This window comes from Vulpes lagopus, chromosome 7, assembly GCF_018345385.1.
Source record: "Vulpes lagopus strain Blue_001 chromosome 7, ASM1834538v1, whole genome shotgun sequence".
Taxonomy (NCBI): domain Eukaryota; kingdom Metazoa; phylum Chordata; class Mammalia; order Carnivora; family Canidae; genus Vulpes; species Vulpes lagopus.
In genome coordinates this window covers 94,931,108-94,952,090 of record NC_054830.1, presented here as the reverse complement: position 1 = coordinate 94,952,090, position 20,983 = coordinate 94,931,108, and the positions used below count along the sequence as shown (strand labels likewise).

General features: G+C 39.6%; 1 protein-coding gene across 2 annotated transcripts in view; it reads left to right on the top strand.

Annotated features, from left to right (window-relative positions):
* Positions 1-20,983, top strand: part of SH3GL2 (SH3 domain containing GRB2 like 2, endophilin A1) — a 204,999-nt gene that overhangs the window by 159,899 nt on the left and 24,117 nt on the right. For both annotated transcript variants that reach the window (XM_041764419.1, XM_041764420.1), the window contains exon 3: positions 6,317-6,389. In XM_041764419.1, coding sequence (XP_041620353.1) covers positions 6,317-6,389 — 73 coding nt within the window. The remainder of the gene's footprint in view (positions 1-6,316; positions 6,390-20,983) is intronic.

Genomic DNA, 20,983 nt, shown 5'->3' with positions numbered 1-20,983 from the left:
AAAAAAAAAAAAAGCCTTGGCTATAACTGAATTCCTCATCACTGCTAAAACCACAGTGTGACAGTGGTGTATGGCACACTAGTCATCATCTCTTTTGAGTTTTCTGGCAAGTAATTTGTTACTAATAATGTCACGTTTTAATAATATCACTTCATTGAATTCTGGTGGTTTATTCCAAATGAAGGAAAAGGGTATAAAGTCCCAGCCAGTAGGCTGAGTAACACATATCCCTGAGTACACCCAGGAGTTTTTATCATGCTTATGAATGTCTTCCTCATGGATGTGGTAGTCAAACAGAAGGTGTAGATGACTGTACTAAAATCCTTCCTTGCTGGCATAAACTTGTAAGATGGTAAGAGCCTCAAACAAGATGAGCTTCAAAGACAACTTTCTCCTGGTCCTGAAATTTAGGAAAGTCAGGTTTCTTCTCAGTGATATGTTTACAATACATTTCTGTGCTAATATCATTAAAGGTAATGTGTAAGAAGTTTACCAAAAAAAAAAAAAAAATACAGTGGGGAAATCTCCGCCTAATGCCTTGTTTGTTTTTATTTTTCAACACACTATTAATCAGGCTTTCTGAATACCAAATAACTACTATAAACCAGAGCAATTTGGGAACAGGTACATTAATTCTCCCAAGTCAGTAGGGAACTATTAAAACATCCTTATGGGGCCAACCTGTATCTCACTGCCAGACAAACTTTCCCAGGGAGCTGTTTTCATTATGTCTCTGACTGTTTAATTAGGTGTCTCATTCAGGGTTCTCATTACTTTAAGTGGGTATGTGTATCTTTTAATAGGTTCATTTTCTTCAGTGATAAAAAAATAAGAATTTGATAAGATTTTAGTGTTTCATATGGCATGTTAAAATTGCTTTTTGTGTGACCAAGTGAGTGCTTCATTCATCTATTTATTATTGACCAAACCCAAAAATTGTCCTCCATTTTAAAATACCTGTTTGTTCTTAAACTCTGCTCCTATGTCCCTGTGACAGCATCTGGGAGGATGCAGTCAGTATCTGACCATATAAAGTTACACACAAAGTGCCCCACAAGGAATGCTGTGTAGTTTGTGGGTGTTGTCACCTAGGCTCAGGACGCAATGACTGCTTTTTCTCCAACAGAAAAGGTAATATCCAGATGCCTCAGAACAATAACCTTATTCTAGTCAGTCCAGTACCTTTGGTTGTCTTATGTCTTATCTCTAGAAGCTGAGGCAGCTGGTGGAATGATCAGCATCCATACCTTCAGTGTGGCACATGGTAAAAATAGAACATTAGCCAGGGATTGGCAGACTTTTTCTGTAAGCACCTTAGGCTTTGTGGATCAGAGAGCATCTGTGGTAACTTCTCACTTCTGCTGTTGAAGAGCAACAGCAACTATTGATGATGACTAAAAGGAAGGAGCATTTTTACATTCCAATCAAAAGACCATGAAATTAGAATTTCCTGTAATTATTATGTGCAATGAAATAGTATTTTTCTTTTGAATTTTTCCAATATATTAAAAAATATAAAAATAGCTAGTGGCCCAGATTTGGCTCAGTGGCCACAGTATGCCAACCCTTGCTTTTTGCCTGATAAAGAAAAATGTTACAGTGAGTAGAGTGAGTTAAGAGAGCTCTTTTTCTCACTACTCAAACTTGTAAATCACCAGGCTGGAGACTGCAGGAAGAACCTCCTAACTCCCAAGTATGAGAGTTGCTAAAATAGTGGTATTGAGAAAATAGAAGAAAAAAGACCAGAAGGCTATATGCCTGGGCTTTTACTTTCAGAAAAAAATTTTTTACTTTGAGTTTTTATAACCTGAAAACATACCTGTTTTTATACATATTTACAGTTTCACCTCTAAACAACCTTCTCTAATGGCTCTCTACCCTCATCCAGACAAGGCTAGTTAAAGAAATGGGAGTCTCAACAGCTCACAGCAATGGAGATTGTGATTTAGGATGCATCAAAACTTATTTTCAAGTAGTAGGAAAATTGGGGCATTGAGGAAATCATGACCTATGTAAGTTCAGAGCTAAACTGCTGTTCTCAAATGGAAATGAGCTCTTGCAAGCTAGGATAAATTATTTAAGTGGAAATCTTAGTTCATGTTAATTACATCAGCCCTATTAATAAGAGAATATGTGCTTGGACATTGCCAGTTTAAGTATATAAATAACTTCCCCCCCCCAAAAAAAAAATAATAACTTCCCTAGCAAGTACCTAATAAGGCACATTCAGGGTTCTCATAGGGTAATGGCCCTCAGCCTGTCCATGACCGACACAGTATAGTTTAGCAAAAAAGACTCCCAGACATTATTAGCAAGGACAGAGATGGAGAGAAGTTAGAATCTGGTCAGCTTCCTACCTGCAGATGGCCATTAGATGATTTAGTTCCTCCAGTGTTCTTTCTTAGAAAACCTCTGACCCATTACTTTTCTTCCCATCATAGCCATGATGGATGTATGACCTCAGACAATTCATTTTCCTTCACTAGGTTCAGACTTGCACATTCAAAATATTAAGGCTTGGGATTAGTTGCTCTACTGGTCTCTTTCTATTATGTTATTTAAGTCTATCAAGTGAGATCTGTCATAGTAAAATCAAGAGGAAAATCCCAGTGAATGAGTTTGCTAATAAGCTATTTCCTGGTTGAGGTATGTTTCAATAATATATAAATAATTGGATAAAGTTGATTTCAGAAGTGGACTTCAAGCAAATTTTATTTTATACTCTGATTAAAAAGATTTGACTAGAGCTTGTTTTATAGTGATATCTAGCTTAGGTAACTAAAAGTGTTGAAGGGGTCTGCCTTGTTGAGCACAAAATCTATAAAGATCTGATATAAAGATATGGGCTCCTTCCTGGAAGATTTTGGTCAAACCACAGGGGACACTGGTTAGTTTTTATTCTTACTTCCCTTTGAATACTGAATCCTACTGGGAACCAAACTTCATGTTCTAATATTGGCATCTGTGTTGCCCCTGTGTCTTTCCCTGAGACCACTGGCTTTAGCCAAGCTAGTGGTTTCTGTTAATAGAGGCTGATTAGTTGAGATATCTATTTAAAGAGCCAGGAAGAGAGAGAAGGTTCCATACCTCAAATCAGAACCATTTTTCACACATTCCTGGCTGACCTCTCTGTGGACCACTCCAAATATGCACTTCTGGCACCAGCCTCTGTGGTCAAACAACTCAGTTTGACTCAGTGGGAGAGCCCCGTTTTGCAGAGGCCCAGGGGTACCCAGGGTAGAATGGTTCTTGTGGATAAAGTTTCTATAGATTTTTAGGACTTAAAAAAAACCCCAGAAGATGGGATGGCAGATGTTTTCCCCTTGGTCCTGTGTTTTGGCCACTGCCATATTCCCAGCCCCTTCTGGGAGATGTCACAAAGAGCTTTGCAGCCTAACTTGGGCTCTCTCTTCATTTGGGAGGTGTCCCTGTTGCGTGTCTTTCTATGAAGAGCTTATGCTTTCAAGGAGGGTTATAGGGTAATAGTTAAGAATACAGACTCTAGAACCAAAATTGGGAAAGTTTCTTAACCTCTCTGTATCTATTTGACATGGTTTCTAAGTATTAGATGAGTTAAGGTATTTAAAGCCTTTAGAATAATTTTTGAAAAACAGAAAACACTTTTATGATGGTGGTGGGCATAATTATTATGGAGGGCAGATATGGGAGAAAGTTAGAAATTGGCTAGCCTCTTAGTAGCAGATGATTTCAGAATATGAAATGGTCAGTGGACAATTCAGTTTTTCTGGCTCACTCTCTTAGAAACCTTGAACTTTGGAATTGTTTCTTCCCATCATAGCCACACAGGACCCTTGGATACACATTTGGCATCTAATTCTTTTATCTCTGTCATATAGTCCTTAGGTGATATATGTTTCCCTCCTATCATGCATGTAACCTGGACTTCCAGCGTGTTTGTTGTGCCATCACCTTTAATTAACTTCCATGACATTGAGTACACAATGGTTGGTTGGTATTCTGCTAATACTGCCAGTACCTCCACTTATGACCACACAAGTCATGTACTGCACAACTCCAGGGAACCCCTATTCACTTCTGTGCTAAACACTACTTGATACATGCTCAAATCTCAGGCATCCTATAAACTCAGATCAACCTAAAGGACATGGTACAGGGTTCCTATGTAGACTGGCACCTCTTGAATAGGAGGGCTTCTTAAAGTAATTTTATACCATGATGACCTTATAAGAAAGAGTGGTTTCCTCTGTAAATTGCAATAATGAGAAACTCCTTACACAAAAATGTGACTGCCATGGAATAGGAAATTATTAAGTATTGAAAAACAAAACTGAAAGATAAAATATTCTGACGGATTTTGGTTTGGTTTCTGATTATGAGAGATACTTATCCCATCCCGAAAAGGCTGATTTTATATGTAGGTGTAGTAAGTTACTGAAAAATTTCTTGGAATTGAGGGAAGAGCCCTTGAATTCCAGTTAAAACAATAAAGTCCCCAAAGACCTGATATCTGAAATTCTATCATTAAAAATTTCTTTCACTCATATCTATATTATATATCCCCATACACATACTTTGGATAGGAGGATGCATTTGTTTTTATTAGTTATGTACCCTGTGGAGTGGAATGAGTGAGTGAGTGGACCACACATGTTGATAAGGAAAGGATTTTATGAGGGAATGTAGAGTGGACTATACAGACTCTCCATGTAGGGAGGAAGGCCCAACAGAGAGAAGACATGCTGACCTGCTGAACGCGAATGCTGACCATTCAAAATTTTGCATAGATAGACTCTAAGATTGAGGTTTTTATTTGGAAGTAACCAAAGGTTTAGGGATTGATTTTGCTCAAGCTTTTGCTCAAAAGTTTTATACACTTAGGGTGTCCTGAGAAGTTAAATAAAAGCTTTCCATCTCGGGCAACCTGGGTGGCTCAGCAGTTTATCGATGTTGTTTCTTTTTTTTTTAATTTTTATTTATTTATGATAGAGAGAGAGAGAGAAGCAGGCTCCATGCACCGGGAGCCTGACGTGGGACTCGATCCCGGATCTCCAGGATCACGCCCTGGGCCAAAGGCAGGCGTTAAACCACTGCGCCACCCAGGGATCCCTGGCTCAGCAGTTTAGCACCGCCTTCAACCCAGGGCGTGATCCTGGAGACCCGGGATCGAGTCCCACGTCAGGCTCTCTGCATGGAGCCTGCTTCTCCCTCTGCCTGTGTCTCAGCCTCTCTCTCTCTCTCTCTCCTCTCTGTCCCTCATGAATAAATAAATTTAAAAAAAAAAAACTTTCCATCTCTTACTTGAATAAACAGAGTTGAGGTTGCATTTTTCTTTTTTTCTGTCCCTCAAACCTGCCACCATGGCTGGCCCACTGTAGACAACCCACAAATGCCTCTGGGGCAAAATGTGATTCATGATCTCCACGTTCTTTTCGTTTTCTTTTTAACTTTTATTTATGTTTATTTTATGCTAAATTTATTCATGGGGCATATATTTTTATTCCCTTGGTTTTTTTCCTGAGTTGTATGTGTGTATGCATGCATGTGTACATGAAACCTCCTCTTCTGGTTTAGGAACGATTTGTTCTTTTCAGTAAGAATCATCTCAGTGCAGTGGCATGAGCTCATGTAGAGGTTAATCAGACTATGAGCTCCATAAATCTGAGGTTCACCCTTGGGGATTTTATTTACCTAAATGTGCTCAATGACCAGAGAAGCTAGGTCAAGAACCTGAAATTCAGCTTTACTCTCTGCATTTTTAAGCATGTACAACAAAAATTGACTATCTTCTTGGGCATGGGACCTGTGTCAAGCTCCACTGTTTGGCCTGGGCACACCTACCAACTCTAGCATTTTAACAGTGGAATGGCAGATATTAATTATATAAAGTGACACAATTTTGGTGGCTTTTTGGATATGCATACCCTCTATGGCATGAACAGTTTCACAGATATTCTGAAAGTGAACATGTAAATTTGAACCTTTTGATTTGTATGATTTTTGTGAGTTTCTATGTTAATAGTGACCACCTCAGGCCACTTCGGGGAGGAAAAAGCTATCGCCACCTTATTTTGCCAGAAGATACTGAAGTATATTTTGAAACAAATTTTTAGGAAATTCCAGGTTCCTCTTTCAGTAAATAGGATTTCCACATCTTGATCGAGCCTAACTGAATGTGAAGTGATTCTTCCTTCTCGAGCATCTCTAGTGCCTCACTATCTACTGCAGAGCTTGTTGCTCTGCTATAGCACCAGAGATTGTTTATCTACTCAAGCAAAACTTAGGTTCTAAAGCTAATAATTCTTGTCACTTAGAATATCTGTTTTTCTCATTTCAGAAAGTGGATGTCACCAGCAGGGCTGTGATGGAAATAATGACCAAAACAATTGAATACCTTCAACCCAATCCAGGTAAGGGATTGCTTTATACATTCAGGATATCCCTCCATGTAACCTGTAGTTTCTCTTTGATAGACATTTAGGTTTGGTGGTGTGCCTCTCTGCTCAGCCCACCTTTCTGGAGATCCAGTGACTTCGGGTATAGTAATTTAACTGAGGAAGAAGGATTGTTTTTTTTTGTTTGTTGGTTGGTTGGTTGGTTTTTTTAAAGATTGGTTGATTGATTGATTGATTGATTGATTGATTTATGAGAGACACCGAGAGAGACAGGCAGAGACATAGGCAGAGGGAGAAGCAGGCTCCATGCAGGGATCCTGATGTGGGACTCGATCCCTGGACTCCAGGATCATGCCCTGAGCCGAAGGCAGATGCTCAGCTATTGAGCCACCCAGGCATCCCAGAAGGACGGGTAAAGGCTCATATCAAAGTAACTGGAGGAGTCTGTGATATTTTATCTGACTCTATTGTGTTTAACATGGGGCATAGCATGGACAGCTTAGGTAGCACATCATATCACCATGCAGGCAGGGTAGCTGCAAGCTGTTAGTAATCAAACCTAACTTTCAAGGAATGGTAAGAAAGAATTGGGATGATTTTACAGTAGATACAGCAATTCCCAGAAGGTGTGAAAAAGTAGGAAGTTTTTGTGAAATACAGAGGGTTTCTGTTCATATAGCATCACTGAAGTTTGCGGAGGGTTATCCTTAATTCCAATTCTTCTCCAAGTACATGGCAGATTAGCATTTGTTCCTGCTAAGTTGCTATGCTCTAAGAGAAGGAAGTTATAATAGAAATAATAATGGATCAACCCCTTGAAAGGAGAACCAGGCAGAACTGGGCAATGTCTGTAGACACCAGGTATAACAAAGCAAAATAGCTTATGCCATCGACCTCTTCACTACTCTTCCTGACATCAGTTCCTAAGGCAGAGTATAGAAGAATTGCAAAAAAAGCCTTGAAGTAAGACTGAATGTATTTTATGTGAGAAGTATGAATATTTAGAAAACTGCTCATTTTGGGACTAATTACTTTGAGAGTCTCAGGTTGGGAGTCTAGTGTCTTTGGTGGTCCTAGGGAAAGTGGTCTAGACACTGTCAGCCCTGGTGTGTTTGGATACAGAGCGCTAGTGGGCAAGGGATGAGAAGAAGAGAAATTGTGGGATCAGAGGTGGGGATCGGAGGTGGCCAAGTAATGTAGGAAGTGCTGACTAGGTCTCCACTGCCTCCTGCTGCTGGCTGAGCTCTCATTCAACCTTTATTTACCTATGATAGCACCCCTGCTGTTTCTAAGATAACAAACTGTAGGAATAACATTCTTATTTTTTTCTTCTTAAAATACATCAGAGATGGAATTATATAAAGAAGGAAAATACAGAAGTAGGAATGTAACTGATTATGAACCAAATGGTTAGCACAGTAGGCAAAGAATAGCAAAAATGAAATTCCTAATTTTTATCAGAGCCTTCTTTATGACCTTTATATTCATTCCACAGAGATGCAAGGATCTCTTAGATGGTCATTTATTCCTTAGTATTCCTACCATAACTGTGATAGGTCAGGTTCTGAAGAGAGCTGCTCAACCTGCCTCACCATAAGCAATCGTTGAATAAGGGCAAGAAGTTTGTGTTTTCATCTTTGCACAGAACTTTGAAGTGCTCTCTGTTCTCCTGGTATCTACACATGATTTGTGCTGATAGCTCATTGTTGTAGGGCTAAGATAATTAGACGGTAAGAGAGGGAAAATATACTATTTATTGAGCATGAATGTATTTTTAGGGCCATGCTAATTATATACACTGTTTCAACTCTAAAAGTAACCTTCTTTTTCCTGATTGTAAAAATAACACACAGTTGAACAATTCATAGTTAGTTACAAAAAACACACTAAAAATCCATTGTAACACAAATCCTTAGTGAAAACCATCCATGTTCCTGAGTATAATGGAATTCTGTTGTAGATAGGTATAGTGTGTTGAATGGCATGCCTCTCAAAAGTCAGGCTACCCAGACTCTCAGAATATGACCCTATTTGACAATAGGGTCTTTACAATTGTATTTAGTTGGTGATCTTGAGATGAACTCATTCTGGAGTTAGAGTGAGCCTAAAACAATGACTGCTGTCTTTGTAAGAAGCAAAAACACAGACACGGGGAAGAAAGCCATGTGAAGTTGAGGCTGAGATTGGAGTGATGTGGCCACAAACCAAAGAATTCCAAGAGCCACCAGAAGCTGGAAGATGCAAGGGAAGGATTTTCCCAGACAGCCTCTGGAAAGAATCAGCCCTACAAGACATGTTGATTTCAGGTTTCTAGCCTCTTGAACTGTGAGAGAGTAAATTTCTGTTGCATTAACTCACAGTTTGTGGCAATTCGTTATGGTAACCCTGGAAAAACGAATACAGTTGACTAGCCTTATTTTCTACAGAAAAAAAACAAGGGCCCAGGAATTGAAGAAACTTTCCCAAAGTCACACACTTAGGAGGGGAAGAAGTCAGGATTGGAACCCAGGTCAGAGTGGGTACAAGAGAAATTCAGAAAGGAAACAAATTTGGGGATTGAGACTTACTTTCATTTTAATAAAAAAGATTATAGGAGGTAATAGAGGAGATAAGAATTTTTAGAAATGACATTTTTAGTTAAATGTTGAATGTCCTTATTAGCTGCCAACATGTTGGTTTTATGGCTATTTGAAAATTGAATGGACAACTGCCATCATGAACAACTTAAAGGTCATCACCAGACAGTGCAAGTTTGGTCTCAGAAAAGCAGTTATATATGGGCAGGCCACATATGCATACAAGTAAATATCACCCAGAAGAGTCCAGAACAAAACAAAATTTTATACTTATTCTATAGAATTTAGACAATCTGTATATAATTGGTCTATGATAGATAGGCTTTAGTTCCACCACGAATTTCTTACTCTAAGAGCAGACACTTGGCTGTAGCACTTATGAAAAATGGCTGGTCAAATATACTTGTTCACTATCCAAGTGTCCTTGACAAGGGTATGGAGGAGTCTAGCAAATATTCAGAGGCACCCAGTCTTTGGGTACAGAAGAGCAGAAAGAATATTCTCAAACTCATGCTTGGTAAATACTTTGACCACTCAGGCTTACCTGTGAATGGGTCACAGGTTTACTTACAGGTGTGTGCTGTGAAGCAGAGCTTTCAAGAACATAGACTAGAGAGCTACAAAGTCTTCTACCGTGGATTGCGAAGTAATCTGAATGGAATAGCATAAAGCAGTACAAATTTGCAAATTATCTTACTTAGATAAGAGATAATTCAAACACAAAAAGTACTGTACTGATCATGAGCCCTTAGATTCCTTTGGCATCTAAAAACAAAGATCATTCAAGAAGATACAAATCAGTTACTGTATATGAATAGTCTAATACCCTTTCAAGGAAAAAGCACTAAATCAGTGCTGTCAAATAAAAATTCTGAATTTTCTAGTAGCTACATTATAGAATAAAAGGAAAAGGAAAATTGATTTTAATAATGTGTTTTTAATCCAATATACCCAAAATTTAGCCAATATTAAAATATTGAGAAATTTTATTTTCTTTTTTATTCTTGTGCTAAGTTTTGAAAATTAAGTATATTTCATACTTACAGTAAAACTCAGTTTGGACTAGCCACATTTCAAATAATTAATAGCTTTATGTGGGCCAGTGGTTCCTGTAATGGACAGCTCTACATAATTTGCCATTCAAGCTATTTATTATATTTTGATATTTGATGTTTATCTCCTTGGCTTATGTATTTTGGTGGTTGTTTCATTAGAGAAATGAACCCTTGATTTTAGACCGAGATATCTTTCATTTTTGTTTTAAACTTCTGAAAATCTATTACATGGCACTGTACTGGAGATCTCCCCTAAAATAGAATGATGGACATAGCCAGATTGGGCTGTGTTTCCTTCCAGCCTTGGTGATTGTGACAGAGGCTTTTTCAGTTTGCATTGAGAAGTTGTTCTGACCCTGAGAAGTTGCATAATCCTATGCAAATTTCCAAGATGCCTAGATAAAAAACAGTTTAAACATGAAAAACTTTGTGCACAAAATTTGGTCCTCCACAGAAATGCTCTTTCCTTGAATGCCTGAATGATTTAGCTTTCTCCAGCATGCCTCAGATTGGGGTATTAAATCAAGGTCATTTGGTGTCTATTCAGAATTTTTTTAAAAAATATTTTATTTATTTATTCATGAGGGAGAGAGAGAGAGAGAGAGAGAGAGAGAGAGGCAGAGACATAGGCAGAGGGAAAAATAGGCTCCTCACAGGGAGCCCAATGTGTGACTCAATCCCTGGACCCCAGGATCACACCCTGAACCAAAGGCAGATGCTCAACCGCTGAGCCAACAAAGCGTCCCTATTCAGAATTTTTTAATAATAATTTTAAATTTCATTTGTAGAATGTTGCCTGTGCAAGCAAAAGTCATATTAACTTTGAAATATCTCATTAGTCCCTGGAAAGGTATTATATCAAAATTGTTATATTTCTTTCCCAGAGGCTCCTTCCAGAGATAAAAATACACTGATTATAAGATATTTGGTAACTATGAGACTGAAAATCAATACATATATTATTTGGCATTCATGTGTTCAAATCCTTGACTCTACAACATACTGAAATTGCTATGCATCCTGGAGGGCAGGTTCCCAGTTGTATTCATCTTGTTTTTCAGAGCTTTTAGCATTGTGCCTGGTTCATTGTTTGCCCTCAATATCTTCTGATTAGGTACACAAATGCATATGTCTATTTTTCTCTTAAAGAATAGGAGACATGTACTGAGTCTGGGGCCAGAACTTTAATTTTTTTTAAATCCTGACACTGAAAAGTAATGAAAATGCATAAAGAACAGATTACAAAAGTAATTATGAGGAAAATGTTGCTACACTTGAAAGGAATAGGGTCTTTCAAGGATGAACATACCAAAGAGGAAAATAAGGCGGGTGGTATGTGGTGTAATTCATATACTGTATGTACTGGAGGGTTTTTCTATTTTCATTGCATCTTTGGGAAAAATACTGAAAATGAACAGGTTCCTAATATATGTGAGGCGCCTTAAATGATCCGGTTGTAAATCAGCTGGCACTGGTAGATTAATGATACTCATTTTCTGTGTCTCTAAAGACTGCTAAAGCCAGACCTTATTTAAAGTATACTTAATCATAACCGATATTAGACATTTAAAATATGCATACATATAGAAAATTAAGCAAATGGAGTCTCACTTTAATAGGCTTGATATCCCACCTGCCTGTGGGGGTCCCTGCTCTGTCTCTCCAAGTCCCTTCTCCTCCTCTGCAGCCTACTGCAGGCTTACTGACCTTGCAGTTTCTCTGGTGTTTTGCAGTCTTTCCAGCAGCAGGACTTCGTGCTTGGCTGTTCCCACTTCCTGGAATGCCCACCTGCCTCTTACCTGACACCTGTCCTGTTACTCATCCTTCCTGCTTTGTCTTAAATATCACCTCCCCCACCAGAGAGGCATTCTCTGAGCCTCCTCTGTATCAGCTCTGCTGCACTGTTGCATTCTCATGAGGCCTGCACGTGTGTCCCCCTCCACAAATCTCTCAGTGGTTCCCATTTAGAATAACACTGAAATCCATATGGTGGGTTACAAGGTCGATGATCTGTCTTCATTTCCCACATCCCTACTGGTCTGCATCAGCTCCCTGGGCACCAGTGTTGCCACCCTCTCCGCTGTTCCTCAGATGCACAGCACCTTCAGTCCTGGACAGTGCCAGTTTGCCCTGCATCACCTGCTTCCATATCTTCTGTGTCTTCACTCAGGCCATGCTCTAATGTCATCTTATTTGTGTGGCTTTCTTGATCTTATTTAAAACATCACTCCTCAACAGTCTTTAAGCCCTTTCTGTATTACTTCTCTTCATGGCATTTTTCACTACTTAAACTCTAGTTGCATGTTCACTGGTTAAGTTATGACTTGTCTCTGCCACCATAGCGCAAGTAGCCTGTGCTAGGATTGGGAGTGTAGGATTGTTGTTTGTACACTGCAGTCAGAGAGCCCTGTTCTTATCTTTCCTTGTATTTCTCACAGTATTTATTTTTATATGTTATTTTTATTCGTTCGGTATCCTGCCTTCCTCCATTCCTATTCTCCTGCTTTACATTGTCCACATAGCAGCCCGGTCATTACATTAAAGATGTAAATCATATGTTGTCACTCCTCTGCTTATTATTTTCGGGTGGCTTCCCACTGAACTGAGAACAGATTTATTGGCCGTGAGGCTCTATGTGGTTTGGCTCTTGCCCTAGCCTGAGCTTCTGGGGGTCTCTGTCCATTCTCATGGACTTCTGACCCTCAGCCATACTTAGCTTCTTCCCACCTCAGGCTTTTTGCACATGAAGTTTCTCAGCCTGGGACTCTTCTAGCTTCCATGTGGCTTCTTCTTCTCTTCACCTCCCTATGCCATCCTTCCCTGGACACTCTATCTAAAGTAGCCTATCTGTATTCATCCCTTTTATTCTTCTGTCACCGTTTGAAATCATTCTGTGTTTTGTCTTTTTGAAAATCATCTGCTCTGTCACCCACATTTCCCATCTAGAATGTAATCTCCACCAGGGTAGGGACCCTGTCCTCTTTACTATCCCTAATATATAAATCATATCCTCAGTATTAAATCAGTGTATCATAAACTCGGACTATATCATAAACTCATCAGAGACAAGATTCTATTTGTTTCGTTCATTTATATATATACCCAGTACCTAGAAGAGTGGTGCTTTGTAGCTGTTTAATTTGCTGAATGAATGAATCAAATCCTGTTAAGCATATTTAAGTTGCATCTATAGGAGTATCTCACCTCCTAGGTAGAATCTTGATCTGCAGACCTGAACATGGCAGGATCAGAGCTGTTACTCTGTCTATATAATATCTGCTTGGTGTCATGCACAATTAATACATTTCACAGTTGCTTTGGAAAAAGTGTAGAAGTGTATAATCTCATGTTTAAGATCATTGGGCTGAAGCTATTGACAGAACATTCATATTTACAGACACAGATAATTGTTCCCATTTTCACATTTCTGTAAACTGAAGCTTCAGAAGAAATTAATTTCTCTAAGGTCATGCAACAAAAGAATCAGAATTCATGTTGAGGCAGATTGTCTCCACAGTTCATTTATTTTCATTGTCATATTCTACAAAATGTGGAGATACGTTCATTCTTGGGATGTGTGGTGAATACCCTTTAGATTGACCTCTAATGACCTTCACCACTGAATAATCCAATCCCTTCCTTTTGAGTGTAGATGGGATCTGTGCCTTGATTCTTTTTTTTTTTTTCAATTTTTTTTTTCAATTTTTATTTTATTTATGATAGTCACAGAGAGAGAGAGAGAGAGAGAGAGAGAGAGAGAGAGAGAGAGGCAGAGACACAGGCAGAGGGAGAAGCGGGCTCCATGCACCGGCAGCCCGACGTGGGATTCGATCCCGGGTCTCCAGGATCGCGCCCTGGGCCAAAGGCAGGCACTAAACCGCTGCGCCACCCAGGGATCCCCTGTGCCTTGATTCTAACCAATAGAATATGGCAGTGTAATGGGATCGCCACTCATGTTGCCTTGATTTGGTTACAGTATATGGCAAAGTTGATGGGATGTTCCTTCCATGATGACATTACTTTATATAAATCTTTCTTAGCAAACTGGAGTGAGATTCTCCTACTGGCCTGGAAGAAGCAAACTATTATGTTATGACTGCCAAGGAAAGGGCCCAGTGTCAGGGAGTTGGGTATGGCCTCTGAGAAATAAGAGTGGTTATAGCTGACAGCCAGTAAGAAGCCAAGGCCTTTAGTAGTGATAGCACCACAAGAAATTGAAATTTTGTCAACACACTGAGTGAGCTGGGAAGCAGATTCTTTCCCAGGCAAGCTTCCTGATACCAAGATGGAGTGGCTGATACCTTGACTCTAGCCAATGAGACAGAGGACTCAGTAAATTGTACCTGAACTTCTAATCTACAGAAACAGTGAGGTAATAAATATGTGGCTTGAAGCTACTAAGTTTGTCAAACTTTCTTATGCAGCATGGAAAACTAACACAGTATGGCTGTTTGTTCAATTAGAACTCCTATTTCAAGCATATCACTGTCAGCTGGGGTCATCTGGCCATTTGTCCGTACACTTTGGCTCTCTGGATACCTTCAGTGGGAGTCCAAAGTAGATTGGGAAAACCTGTCTCCATCTTTTCAGCTTACGATAGGCTCCTGAATTCCCTAGGGAATGACAGGACAGGTCCACTCTGTGCTAAGACACTGAAGATCTCTTTGAAACACAAGACAGTGAAAAACACTGGGCACAGTGCCTGATACTTTTCGTAGGGACTCAAGAAATGTCACTCACCTTCTCTTGCCAGTGGCCTGCAGGGTCTACATAGCTGAGGGTATCTCAGGGGCTTCCCTAGCAAGTCTTCCACAATAGATACACAGTAAGATGGGGCCTCCACAGGTACGGCTTCAGGGAGAAGTCTCACTGCAGGACCTTCCCCACACAATAACATAAGGCAAGCGTCCACATTCTCTTTCTGCTCCCTAAACTAGAAGAAGCAAAGGCTCATGAGGGTTGTATATTTTTCAAACTGCCCGAACCATTTTATGCTCCTGTGGTGTCATCACGTGCTTTCCCATGGCTCACTGTGAGACCCGTATTGGTACCTAGCAACACCCCACGTGGAGGCGGGAGATGTTCACTGTCCCATCTCATGGGTTCTTAGGGCTGCTATGTACCACCACTCAGTGTCTTAAAAATACCTCCTCACTGCTTCCCACTCAGCAGGGCATAAGAGAGCTCTGGTGCCTTGGAGAGAAGTGTTACATAATTACCATTCTTTGGGTTGAGAGGAGCATAATCCAGTATTAGAGTTACATATTTGTATAAGTCAGTGGGCAGATCTTCCTCTTCCCTTTCCTCAGTCTCTAGAATATTTATAGAATATTCAACTTCAAAAAAAACAGAATAGGTTGGAGGAAATTTACCTACGCCCTTGTTACCATGTACATCTTTTGCCTCCTTTAATAATTGTTAGTGTGCAAGTCCAGGGAACACATTGCCTACAGTGTAAGAAGCATCACAGGGCTCATTTCAGATTTGTAGATGTTCTGAGATTCCACCTGGGAGAATTAGGCTATTACACATTCATCACGGGTTGCCAATATGAAATATATACTAAAGTGTTTATTATTGTATACATTTTGTTGCAAGTATTAAGCTCCAAATCTAATTTAGAGTAATGGGGATTTGTGCTCACATTTCAATTATAATCTCTGTACTAGACTTTACAGATTTAGTTAAAATAATTCAGAATTCATTGTACCAACTAAAGGCATCATTGAGCATTAATAGGTAATGAAGAGGTAAGCAAACTTTTAGCTCTTGATGGCCATTTTGATGAAATGGTTATCAAACTACAGTTTTCTTCAACCAAAAGGGGGAAAGGAACTCACATTTATTTACCATGTGCTTTGATTACATACATCACAATTGTGATTTTATTATCACAACAATTCTGTCACTAAGTATAACCATGCTCAGTGAAGCTGAGAAGATAAGCACCTTCTCTTCTCTGGAGAGCTGGTGGGGGGCAGAGCTGCAATTTGAACCCTGTTCTGTGTTATCTCTTTGATAGCATGTGTCTTCACATTTATTAGTAGGAAATGAAAATAGATTCTATCACACAGGAGTATGTATGTAAGACTGTATTTACACATTTATACATCACTTTTGTCCTCTAAATTTTAATGTACATGTTCACAGTATTTGCTGTATTAAGTAATTGATTACTCCTAATGAAATTTGACAATTTCTACAAGAAGTGAAAATAAATTACCTGTTTGTTTTCTGTGAAATATCTATCTTATTTTTGTAAAGAACCATAAACAGAAACCAGATCATTAGGAAATAATCTGGCTGTAGTGTTCTTCTTGTGGAAATGAAAACAACAACAAAAAGGCTTTAAAAAAAAGAATAAAGTAAAATCTTTACATTGGATTTTTTAAAGTGAGACCTACTGGTTTTGAACTCAGCAGTGGTTTTGCAAAGGATGAGTTTCACTGGTTTTGAAAATTTATATTAGGTCGTGTACACTGGGACCTCTTCATTTGTAAATGACCTTGTCCACTTATCCTAGTGCACTCTAGTGTATATGTAAGATTTTTACATTTGAAAGGCATTGCAGAAATCAAGTAGGCCAGTCCTTTTATGTTCACGATGAGGAAGCAGAAGTCCAGGGGGTGTTGGGTAGCTCACCAAGGTCATGTAAATGGAAAGCCCTCCAATTTCCTGATTCATGGTGTGGTGCTCATCCTGCTTCCCAAGTCACAGTGTCTGTCACACTTCCTCACCTCTGCATTTTTAATCACCTAACAAGTGTAAATATAACTAAAGCTGACAAATCCTAATTTGACCTATTTTAACAAAGACATTAATAAAGCAACAAGAGCTAGAGTGGCATTCTGGGATGAGAGCAGGCTTTTGAGACATAGCTGAGATTCAATTTTGGCTCAACTAGCTGCTACATGTCCTTGGGCAAATTGCATCATTTGTGCTTTGCTTTCCTAATCTACAAGATGGGGAAACTGAACCTGTCCCTTATATTATTGGGAGACTTGAAGAGATGATGCATGTGAATTACCCATAGCAGAAATTCCAGAGAAAATAGCTAGTGGAAAGAATTGCAGTTCTGTTCTTTCTAAATTTTCAAGCCACATGGTGGCACTTATGAATACTAGTAGGGATCATTAAGCATTTATCTGCAACAGGTCTCCATTCCTTTTAGCAACTAGGATTGGTTTTTGTAAGATAGGTAGAGAGGTAGAAAGGAATCAAGTCATCTCATTACATCCAGAAAGTTTATTCCATGTCCTTGGTCTCCTCTACGGAATGCTACATTCATTAGGTTAGAACATGAAGATGTGACTTGGAAACCATGGCCACCCCTTCCGAGTGTCACATGTGTTCATCAACACAAGGCAGAAGTGAGGGTTGGCTTTTTTTCTTCCCTGTTGTGAGAGACAGATGCCCTGTCCCTGTGTTTTCTTACTTGAAATTTCACAATTGAAGAGGGAAAGAAGCCACTTTGAGAACATAATACAGTAGTTTAAAGCAGGTTGTAATTTTGTTTTTGTTTATGGAAGGTCTCTCCCTAAACATGATCATTGAGGGTGGGGAGGAAGATGAAATGTGAAAGGACAGACTCACTCCTCATCCCTGTCCTCCCCACTTTGGCGAACACCCACTTTCATCACCTCGTACTTCTGCATCCCCTCCTACCCTGCATCCCCTCCTTTTGGTGCTCAGATATGTGCTGGCCTCTTCATTCCAGCTTCCTGTGTTCCACAGAGACTGTTGGTTTCCAGATCCAGAGAAATCCCATTTTCTATAAGCCCTGATTGTGAATTACAGTGAATAAAACTTTAAAAAAGATAACACCAGGACTCCCCCTACTCTATTTTTTCCCTAAGGAAAGAGAACACTCCATCCTCTGCTATTGCTGTCTTAGGGACCAACCCCCCTTAGAAAATACCATTTTTGCCTTGTTCTCAGAGGCTTGGGACCCACACATCCTCACATTTCACAGAAGCTTTCTAGAAAAAGAACTTCAAGGTTTTTCCAACAAATGTCTGTCAAAACCTCACCACCCACTCATAGGAGTGTGCTACATCCTGTTTTAGAGATATAAATGGAAAACTACTGTTTCTCTCTGCACTATACCCACAGAATTATTTTGACACCAGACATTGGGGTTCTTCTCACGCTGACCAATTCTGCAACTCCATTTGGTCATACAGTTCTATTCTGACACCATCTACCTAGAGCTAGTGTCAGTTCCCACAAGTAAAGAGCTCAGCCCCACAAGACTGCCCCCACTTTGGATACCAGTGCCAAAGAGGCTGAGCCTCTAGTGCTTCTGACTCACCCCCCCTCATTGGTTTGATAATTTGCTAGAAGGGCTCACAGAACTCAAAGAAATACTTATTTAATGTTTACTGGGTTATTAAAAAGGATATGACTCAGGAACAGCTACGTGGAAGGACTACATAGGGCAAGTTATAGGAAAGGGGCCTCCAGAATGAATTTCTATTGTTTCAAGCCATCCAGTTTATGATACCTTGTTACAATAACCCTAGGAAACTGATACAGACAGTAATAAAATATTTATTTCAAACTGCTCCTAAATCTCTGCAACATCACTTTGGGGGGGTCTTCATAAGTTCGACTATACAGTTTAACCCACATTGCTCTTTTAGCCTCCCCTGACATAACATTCATTTAGAAGAACATTAAGACAGGAAGTATGCAGGGCAATACCATGCATCTTCTTCAGGAGTGATTCTGTCAGCAGTGGTTCTATACAGCAGCTAAGGTTTATTTCCTGGCTTTCCAAAGGACAGCTTGGGTACTAGAGAATGAGAATGTAACAAGTTGCAGGAGGAGAAGGGGCTTAGAGGTTCCATGTCCTAATAGGAAATAATATCACTAGTATCACTTGTAACTTCTCAGGTCCCAGTAAGGGATATGGCCAGTTACAAGATTCACTACACTTAGAGAAGTCTAGAACTAAGGCTTGCCACCAGGCATTGATAAACCTTATTCATAATCCTTCCAGGGTATCAATCAGCAGTAAAGTTTACCATAAGCAGTATTATATGGTAATAGGTGATAATACACCTTCATCGGTCTCCAGGGCAGCAGAACTGGAGAGTTACTTAGAGGCATTTTTATTCAGGGAAGGAGAAAGGATGTTAACATTTTATTCCTAGTCTTTTGACCCTAGACTAGAAACTTATTTCCCTTAAGTCAATATTACAGCTCCTTCAGGTTTAATCCACAGACATAGGGGTCATGGGACAGAGAGAGAGGAGGTAAGAATATAGAATTTTCTGAACTCCGCTTGTGCCTCCCTTTCCTCTCTTACCAACTCTGTTCCTTTTACCTAGATGGGGTTGTCTTGTCCTTGGGCTTAGTGTCATATGAGAGACATAAAAGGTTAGAACATGAAGGGTTCTATGGGTTAGACATAAAATGTCTAAATCCATAAACTCTAAAAACTTTCATCTTGTCCATGATAATCTGGGAAAGCTATGTTCATTTAATTACAGTATAACTCTTGGTTAACCTGCGTTCCATATAACAAAGAATTTATCATGTTGGTGATAGGAAATACTCAGTATTTCCTCAAATGCCAAGCACATGCCAGATACTTTAAAAATATAATTTCTAACCTCATAATAACCTAGCAAGGTAGCTTTGATTTTCTCCGTTTTATAGAAGAGGAATTTTTTTTCAGTTATGTGTCACATTTATTCTAATGCAATATTCAAAGCCCCGGGGATATATCCATAAATGAAGCAGACCAAGACCTTGACCTCATCGAGCCTCTAGTCTAGTCAGAAGAGATTGGCAGAGAGTAAATATCCAATGTCACATGGTGGCAACAAGCACATAGGACTGTCTCCTGTTTTGAGTTATATAGGAACCCATGAAAGAGTTTTGAGGAGAAGAGTGACCCAATCTGACTTACACTGAAAGGGATTCATATACAGAATAGATTATAGGGGGCAATAGTGAAAGCAGGGAGACCAGTATGAGCCTATTTTAAGAGCCCAAGTGAGAGGCAATGGGGTCTCTGACCAGAGTGACAAGTGCTCTGATTCTGGATATGTTTTTTTTTAATTTTTATTTATTTATGATAGTCACACACACAGAGAGAGAGAGGCAGAGACACAGGCAGAGGGAGAAGCAGGCTCCATGCACCGGGAGCCCGATGTGGGATTTGATCCCGGGTCTCCAGGATCGTGCCCTGGGCCAAAGGCAGGCGCCAAACCACTGCGCCACCCAGGGATCCCTCTGGATATGTTTTGAATGCAGGGCTGACAGACTTTACTGGCAGATTAGATGTGAGGTTTGGGACAAAGAGAGACATCAAAGAGGACTATAAGGTTTGGGGCCTGACCAAGTAGAAGAATGGGTGGAATTGGATTCACTAATACAGGGAATACTGTAGAGTTTAGCTTGAGCATGTTAAACTTGAAATGTGTAAACATCCTCATAGAGTTAAGTAGATACTAGAATATGTGAGCCTGTAACACAGTGGAAAGGTCTGGGCTGGAGAGAGAAATTCAAGAATCATAAGCTTCCTAACTCAGCTGATTGTCCAGTCCAATAAGAGGTGGGACTCCATTGCCCAAGTGTGCTTGTTTTTATCTCCAGAGTACCCTTAGGGACATGTTTTATGGTCTCACCTCCTAGATATTCTAAATCAAGTAAGACAAAGGTGGAGTCCTCAAATCTGTTTTTTAAATGTTTTCTTTTAAGACACGTAGATCAACGGAATAGAACAGACAGCCCAGGAATAAACCCATACATATATATTCAGTTAATCTATGACAAAGGAGGCAACAATATTCAATGAAAGAAAGATGGTGTCTTCAACAAATGGTGCTGGGAAAATGGGACAGATAATTCCAAAAGAATGAAACTGGACCACTTTCTTTTCTTTTCTTTTTTCTTTTTTTAAAGATCTTAGTAATTTATTTGTGAGAGAAACAGAGACAGAGAGAGGCAGAGACACAGGCAGAGGGAG